The 8,901-nt window shown below is 43.1% G+C and overlaps 1 protein-coding gene across 1 annotated transcript in view; it reads right to left on the bottom strand.

Moving 5' to 3' along the window:
* The window catches only part of LOC112076906 (transient receptor potential cation channel subfamily M member 7-like), a 32,308-nt gene extending 27,680 nt beyond the window's left edge, over positions 1–4,628 (bottom strand). The window contains 4 exon segments of the mRNA XM_070441498.1: positions 81–255; positions 3,337–3,508; positions 3,830–3,954; positions 4,334–4,628. Coding sequence (XP_070297599.1) covers positions 81–255; positions 3,337–3,508; positions 3,830–3,954; positions 4,334–4,613 — 752 coding nt within the window. The 5' untranslated portion in view covers positions 4,614–4,628.
* Positions 4,629–8,901: the final 4,273 nt, after the last annotated feature.

Consider the following 8,901-nt stretch of genomic DNA (forward strand, 5'->3'; position numbering starts at 1 on the left):
TCTAAGTAACGGTCCTAGCACAGAACCCTGTGGAACCCCATTATATGTGGTGCAATCTGTTAGAAGAATGTGTGTCTCACCCCCCCTCCTCAGTCTGTTTGTGGACGTAGGCCAGTATGTCAGCAGCACGCCCAGTCCCCTCACAGACCACCACAGGAACAGGGGGAGTGTCCTGAAGGTACTCCAACACCGTCAGAATTACGTTGGGACCCCCCTCAAATATCAGCGCTACCACAGGAACACCCTGACCAATTCCTGGGGGGKAGGGAGAAAGAAGGACAGAGAAAGAGAGAGAGACAGAGAAAGCCAGAAGATCACTAAATATGCTGTTAAGAACATTGGAAACATCTCAAATATCAACACTGTATGTTCATCTAGATGCTGTATTCTATTGGTCTCTGTTTGTGATGACAACAGGAAAGCAGTAAAGGGTTAACAGAGAGACATGTGACAGGTCTTAAAGCTCCATTTTAAGAGGGTGTTTCAGCAGGTCAGCGGACTGCCACACCATAATAACAGTGGGTGTACATACTGTATGGCTGTCTGCCTAGGCTATTTTAATAATAGGGGATCTAAGGTTATTGTGATAATAGCCGGTCTCTGGTAACTGCCTCTGTCACACACTGGCACTTAGAAGCACCACACAGAGACAGAAAAGGCCAGGGGAGATACAGCAACTACAGTAGACACTGACTGATAGACTTCTTTTGCTAATCTTTATCAAGGGTGCCAATAATTTTGGACCTGACCATTATTCTTAGACATGGCCTTCCGGTGTTAAAGTACTCTCAACACACAGCCACATGCCTGTGGTGGRAAAAATRATKATAAAACGTTAYGTTTGGATCCTGGATGCTAATTGGTTGATAGTTAGTCATTAGTCATTAGTTATTTCCGATAATCCMCAAGTAATGCTTGTTAACAGTGCTATTTGAATTATCACTGCGCATTCACTGTCCCACAGCCCAGCCAGGCAATTCCAAAACTCTCTCTCTACCGGAAACAGCATCTTGACATTATTTCCCCATGTTTCTAGCCTAGCATTTGGTTTGCAACAGTGGGGGTTTGTCTAAACCCTGCAGTCTGCCTCTCTGATCTCTGCAACAATGTTGGAATGCAACCTTCAGCGTGCAAAATGAGAATGAACGTGTCCGGACGAGACAGACAGCTTCTCTGAGCCAGGGGAATTCATGCAGGCCCAGTCCATTCTGCCGCCGTAGGCGAGAAAAAATGACCGCCCTCCTCCTACCACAGAAAAACTAGAATAGTGTAGCCTACAGCGACGGCCCAAAATGCAATTTTATGAATGCCCATCCATGTACTACTGTTTGTAAAACAGGTAGTTGCATTGGTTTATTAGCCTAATCCTGATTCCTGACCAAGGTTTAAGACTAATCATTTTGTCTATTTAAGATCTGCATATGAGATACCCAAGATTATCAGGAGTTATGAGTCCATTTTCAGTGAGAATCCATGTGTTTACACAGCCGGAAATGCAGAAGTATTTTCTTCTTTGCTGTGATCAGCTCGTAAAAAAATTKACAAATAGGCCTACAATTGATTCATGACAATTTAGCCCACGGAGTGAAACTCCAGTCGTGAGTAGCCTAATTTAATTCCATATTGTCCATTTTATTTGGACCCATCCTGGTTTTAGGATATTGAATTGCATTTTTATTTAATAGGGCTATTTGGTCAAAGAGACGTGCTTGATGTAAAAAAAAGTGTCTGTCTCATAACATTGTCATAAATATGGTCTCCAGTCTGTAGGCAACAGAAAAACCACAGGTTACTACTCGTTCTACTATAGGCTACATGATTAATGTTGTGACTTGAGTGTTGGTGGAGCGCCGCAGCTCATCTCCAACAGCACCCTGGAGAGGCATGCTGGGAATGAACAAGCTAAATATTTTGCAACCCTGACTTTGGCAAAGTGGGCACTCCTTATCATGGGGTGGTATCAGCACTCACCTAAATAGCCCGTATGCCATTGGGCGAGATACGTTTTCATTGTTTTTGGGCAGAATTATGTGAGGCGTTATGTGTTGTTGGAGGTGCGTCTTGGTCAGTTTAGCTCGTAAAATGCCGCCCTCGTCAATCTGCCGCCCTAGGCAACCACCTAATGATGCCCTGTTCATGCATCATCATTATTATTATGGATATATCCAAAGAAATAGCAATAGAAACAAAAGGTGAAACAAACAAACATGTAGCTAGTTTGCTGTCATTCCAGCTGCTTGGTGTGATTGTGTTAGCTTTAGTTGCTTAGCTAGAAAAGGAAATATTGCTAGCCTGCATAGTAACCTTTATCAATTAGAACGGACGACCAGTCCACTTGGCAAGCTAATGTGCCAATAAAACAAACAAAATGTGCTTTTGGCAAGCAACCACATAAATAGAACACACAACTGGGGTTTGTCCAGACACTATCATTGGGGGGAAAGATTAATAAAATTCATAATTTACAAATTTTGTTTTATGAAAACATGTTAATCTTTTTTTTCTTTTTTTAAAAATATGTTAGTAATCATTTTATATAAGCAATAAGGCACTCAAACCTATGGATTATCATGAATAACACACTCAAACCTGTAGATTATCATGAATAAACACTTAAACCTGTAGATTATCATGAATAACACACTCAAACCTGTAGATTATCATGAATAACACACTCAAACCTGTAGATTATCATGAATAACAGACTCAAACCTGTAGATTATCATGAATAACAGACTCAAACCTGTAGATTATCATGAATAACAGACTCAAACCTGTAGATTATCATGAATAAAACAGACTCAAACCTGTAGATTATCATGAATAACACACTCAAACCTGTAGATTATCATGAATAACACACTCAAACCTGTAGATTATCATGAATAACACACTCAAACCTGTAGATTATCATGAATAACACACTCAAACCTGTAGATTATCATGAATAACACACTCAAACCTGTAGATTATCATGAATAACACACTCAAGGGTTGTTTTCCCGGCACTCCACTTCCCACTGTGTTTAAGAACAGCCCAAAATTGTGTGTAATTCACTATAATCCACGATTCTCATGCCTTATTGCTAAAGTATCCTCTGCAGTTTGAGTGTGTTTATCGTGTGTGTGTGTGTGTGTGTGTGTGTGTGTGTGTGTGTGTGTGTGTGTCTCTTACGTGCGTTGTATCCTCTGCAGTTTAATGTGTTATCGTGTGTGTGTGTGTGTGTGTGTGTGTGTGTGTGTGTGTCTCTTACGTGCGTGTATCCTCTGCAGTTTAATGTGTTTTATCTGTGTGTGTGGTGTGTGTGTGTGTGTGTGTGTGTGTGTCTCTCTTACGTGCGTGTATCCTCTGCAGTTTGATGTGTTTTTCCAGCTCGCGGCGTAGTTCGACCTCAGCTCCGTACTTCCCCACCGTCCCATCATCCACCAGTAGGAAGTGGGAGTGGAGGTTGTTCAACACGTTGAGCTTGGATAGGGGGTTCAGCAACGTCTGGTAGGGGGCTACAACCTGGAACATACGCACACACACTTTACTCTGACTGGACAGCAGATATTTTTGACCACTTAAAATAAATACTGGGTAAATAAGTATTGTGATGTGCTTGTTTGTGTGTGGGGGTTTTTGGTTTCACTATCCAGAAGTCCTCACAAGGATAGTAAAACAAGGAAAATGACATTTCTCCGGTCCCCACAGGGAAAAATGCTATTTTAGGTTTAAGAGTTAGGTTTAGAGGTTAAGGTTAGGGAAAATAGGATTTTAATCAATTGTTTGGTCCCCACAAGGATAGTAAAAAACAAACTTTTGTGTGTGTGAGTGTGTGTTCCTCACGTCTCTCCCGATGAGGTCATTGCGGTTCTCAATGACGCCCCAGGGAGCGACTCCAATTGTACAGATCTTCCTTGACGATCTAGAACAGTGTTCCTTCAACGCATCACCCACATGTTTGGCAACACCTGGAGGTCAGGGGTTAAAATACAACCAATCAACACCAAGCAAAACAGACTAGTGTAGTTGTCAGGACAACCAACTCTGCTGTAGCTGAGTGTTACTATCAGGACCAGTCAGAATAAACACCAGTCTGGTTAATTAACCCACTAAGTAATCAGTTAAACACTGTCATTAAGTAAGGAGTCAAACATTATCATTAGGTCTCCATAATGAGTTAAACACAGTATATAGGTTCCAGTAGTGCTGGGATGGAGAAACACAACTCTGCTWAGACAGAACACCCGACTTGTGTGTCTTTTACCTAATAAGAACAGTAAGTCACTGTGTGAGAGAGTTTGCGCGAATCTGTGCGTATGTACGTTTTTCTATGCCCGTGTGTATCACCTGTGTTAACCCCTCCTGTCAGTATCCATGCCCCGGTGGTGACAGCAGCTTTGATCAGGCCCTTCCCCACCACCTGTTTGATTCGGGGGTGCAGGTCAAAGTTCTGGATGCCTCCGTGGACAGAGATGAGGATCTTAGGAAGCTCCATCTGCCACTCATTCAGCATCAGCCTCAGGATGCTCTCTGGCCTGCTGTCATGGGACAGACGCACATACTGGGGACAGGAGAGGAGTGGAGAGGAGGGGAGGAAAGGAGAGATTGGAGGGTTTGAACTCCTCATGTACAAACTTCATGTTGCAGTCCTTTCAAAATACACCMATCTTTAATTTGAAGTTTGAACTGGAGCTTAACATTATTAATGATGTTCCAATGTCAACACTTGGGTCTTTGAGGGTCGATTTCCCGGACCTACACAGACATGCTTGATACATCATCACCATTAAATGTGTCAATCTGGGCCATGGAAAGCGGTCCTGAACGTACAGTGAAGGATATTCTCAGTCTCACAACCCCTTCACTTGTTCCAAGGCATAATAAACCTGTAGTTTTAAGAGGGGGATTTGCCCATATTACAGTCACTGCTGTTTCTAAACTATTACACTAAATGGCGTTGTGATTATATTCACCTACTTCATGTAGAATAACCACAATAATAACCACTTATTTTAGCCCAAAAGGGATGGAGGTGACTCATAAAAAACATTGCATATGTTTTGCAAGGAATACACAGGCCTAAGTAAGTAAGTTAGTCTGAGGTAAAAGTGTTTTGCTAGGTGGTGTATAGGTGTCTACATCCCAAATGGCACCCTTTTACCTACATAGTGCACTACTTTTGACCAGAGCCCAATGGGCCATGGTCAAATGTAGGGCACTATATAGGGAATAGGATGCCATTTGGGACTCACACGCTGGCTATGGAGGCAGACTAGACAGGCTAGGCTGCTCAGCTCAGGGAAGAGTATCCAGAATGCTAGGCCAGGACAGGTCAAAGGATGTCTTATAATGTATACCTTGGAGCTGGTTTGCCAGCCAGATTAAACCTACTAAGTAGCCAAATATGTGGCGATGGCCAGAGACACAATGTGACTGAGACACTGGTTTGATTTGTTGTGCTAAGCGCTTAGAGAGTGTCTGTCTCTGTGAGGTCCACCATGGAATGTGAGAGTGGTGGTACGTGCTGTTGTTGTGTGTTGTGTGTGTGTGTGTGTTAAGCTTCTCTCCACCCTACCTTGGCTCGTAAGAGTGCGACCCTCCCTGGAAGTTAACGATGCCGTAAGCGGCTGTAGGTCTCCTGTGTGTGTTTGTCCACAGCCCACTCCTCCAACTCCGGTGCACCCCACCCTCTGCCCCCCCACCCAAGTTCACGTCTGGAGTACTTCATGGCCAGGCTGGCTGTAAACCCAGCATGCTGCCGTACCAGCCGACCACAGCAGCATCTAGAGGAAGAGGGGAGGGGGGGGGGGGGACACCGAGATAAATATTATTTTACACACAGACACATCAGAGCCTCATATTAATCATCAGCTTTACCCCTCTACATTTCTATACAGTGACACACACACACACACACACACACAGGGCAGTCTGGGTCCTGCTTCCCATACACCCTCTCTAAGAGAGATGATGTGTTCCTCCTGACACACAAAGCCGGAAGGTAATGGTTTCTTTTCAGGACCGGGTGTAGTTACTGTGCTATATACAGTACTATATAAAGGGAGTACTATATACACAATACTATACAGTGGAGTATACAACAGTGAGTACTATATACACCGTAATATACAGTGGGTACTATATACAGTACAGTGGAGGCTCCTTAGAGGAGGAAGGGAGGACCATCCTTAGTGAATAAAAAAAATAATAGTAATGTTATCCTTTTAGATAAAAACTATACTAAATATATTCACGTGTCACAAAATAATTGATTAAAACACACTGTTTGCGATAAAGGTCTACAGTAGCCTCAGCAGCGCTCTGTAGTGTAGCACCATGTGTAGCCGGAGGACAGCTAGTTTCCGTCCTCCTCTGATACATTGACTCAATACAAAACCTAGATTCTCAAGTTCTCACTCCCTTCCATAGACTTACACAGTAATTATGACAACTTCCGGAGACTATGTGACTGACGTTGGCTAATATGGTGACAACGACGTAGGCTATGTGTAGAGGTTAGGGTTATGATATAAAGGTTTGGCATGGAAAGGTTTTTTCGCCTGGTCAGACAGCTGATGTGTTGTGCACTGAAGCCCACAAATGAAGGGAAAGGTGAGCGGAGAAAGCGCATAGATTTGAGAAGGAATAACGAGCAAAGTGATCATGCTATTTGTATGTGGCTGCTATGAAAGTGAACTGTATTTGCGTGTGATCAGGGGTGTATTCATTCCGCCGAAAAACTTTCTTAAACTGGAGCAAACGTAACGGGGATACACAACATTCATTTGTCCAATTAAAACTCTCGTTTGCAACTATTGGACTAATGATTACAGTTACACACTAGATCAGCTAGATGCAGGCAAGATTATGCAAGGCGGTATTGAATGAGACACTGTGTCACCTTGATTACTTTCAAAAATTTTCTTCTCGAACTGTTGTACATTGTAAACTTTAATTGATAAGATAGGTTGTAACAACCTCATATGGGTATAGGACAATTTGAGTATCATGTAGTAACCTAAACTATGTTACATGTTGAGTTGGGTGAATGGCATAATGAATGACAGGTCATCAAAATAGCTGTAACAGAAATAACGGCATGCTCATAAAAATATTGTAAAAATCGTCCTTCCTCATCTTAAAACGACACCGACCGCCACTGATACAGTACATATACAGTGAAGAACCATAGGCGTGGAGTGCAATAGACTAGGCTACACTTCCACACAAAACTTAATACCAGTTATTGTTTAAGGACTGGGCTCATGTCTGTCTGAGAGACCAGAAATAGGGCCAAAGACTCACCTCACCAACTGCTGGCAGATCTGACATCCTGGAAGGCATCTGAAACAACGATCAACAAACATCTTCACATTAGAGTATGAAGTGTAAAATATAAGTATTATACATACACTACCGTTCAAAAAAGTTTTAGAACACCTACTCATTCAAAAGTTTTCTTTATTTTACTATTTTCTACTATATTGTAGAATAATAGTGATGACATCAAAACAATATGTGAAATAACACATATGGAATCATTGTAGAAACCAAAAAAAAGTGTTGAACAAATAAACATTTATTTTAGATTTGAGATTCTTCAAAGTAGCCACCCTTTGCCATGATGACAGCTTGCACACTCTTGCATTCTCTCAACCGCTTCANGACGGAACTAAACAAAATCCAGAAAAATCAATTGTATGATTTTTAAGTAGTCATTTGCATTTTATTGCATGGACATAAGTATTTGATTCACCTACCAACCAGCTTAAGAATTCCGCTCTCACAGGACCTGTTAGTTTTTCTTTAAAGAGCCCTCCTGTTCTCCACTCACTTACTTGTATTAACTGACCTGTTTTGAACTCGTTACCTGTATAAAAGACAACTGTCCACACGTTCAATCGAACAGACTCCAACCTCTCCACAATGGCCAAGACCAGAGAGCTTGTGTAAGGGACATCAGGGATACAATTGTAAGACCTGCACAAGGCTGGGATGGCTACAGGACAATAGGCAAGCAGCTTGTAGGAGCAAACAACTGTTGGCGCAATTATTAGAAAATGGAAGAAGTTCAAGATGACGGTCAATCACCCCTCGGTCTGGGGCTCCATTGCAAAGATCTCAACTCGCTGGGCCAATCAATGATCCTGAGGAAGGTGAGGATCAGCCCAGAACTACACGCAGACCTGCGTCAATGACCTGAAGAGAACTGGACCACAGTCTCAAAGAAAACCATTAGTAACACACGTACGCCGTCATGGATTAAATCCTGCAGCGACACGGCAAGGTTCCCCCTGCTCAAAGCCAGTGCATTTCCAGGCCCGTCTGAAGGTTTGCAATGACCATCTGGATATCCAGAGGAGGAAGGGAGAAGGTCATGTGTCTGATGAGCACAAAAATAGCAGCTTTTTGGGTCTAAACTCCACTCGCAGTTTTGGAGAAGAAGAAGGATGAGTACAACCCCAAAACACCCATCCCAACCGTGAAGCATGAGTGGAAACATCATTTCATTTGGGGATGCTTTTCTGCAAAGGAACAGGACGACTGCACCGTATTGAGGGGAGGATGAATGGGGCCATGTACGCGAAAGTCTTGGCCCAACAACCTCCTCCCTCAGAAGAGCATTGAAGATGGGTCGTGGCTGGTTCTTCCAGGCATGGACAAACGACCCGAACACACACAGCCAGGGCAACTAAGGAGTGGCTCCGTAAGAAGCATCATCAAGGTCCTGGAGTGGCTAGCCAGTCTCCAGACCTGAACCAATAGAAAAATCTTTGGAGGGGGGGAAAAGGCTTTGAAAGTCCCGATCCAGGCGGACAAGCCCCAAAAACCTGAGGGATCTGAGGAAGGTCTGTTATCGAGGAGTGGGCAAAATCCCTGCTGAAACAGTGTGTGCAAACCTGGTCAAGAACTAA

This window comes from Salvelinus sp. IW2-2015, unplaced genomic scaffold (assembly GCF_002910315.2).
Source record: "Salvelinus sp. IW2-2015 unplaced genomic scaffold, ASM291031v2 Un_scaffold4121, whole genome shotgun sequence".
In the NCBI taxonomy this organism is placed as follows: Eukaryota; Metazoa; Chordata; class Actinopteri; order Salmoniformes; family Salmonidae; genus Salvelinus; species Salvelinus sp. IW2-2015.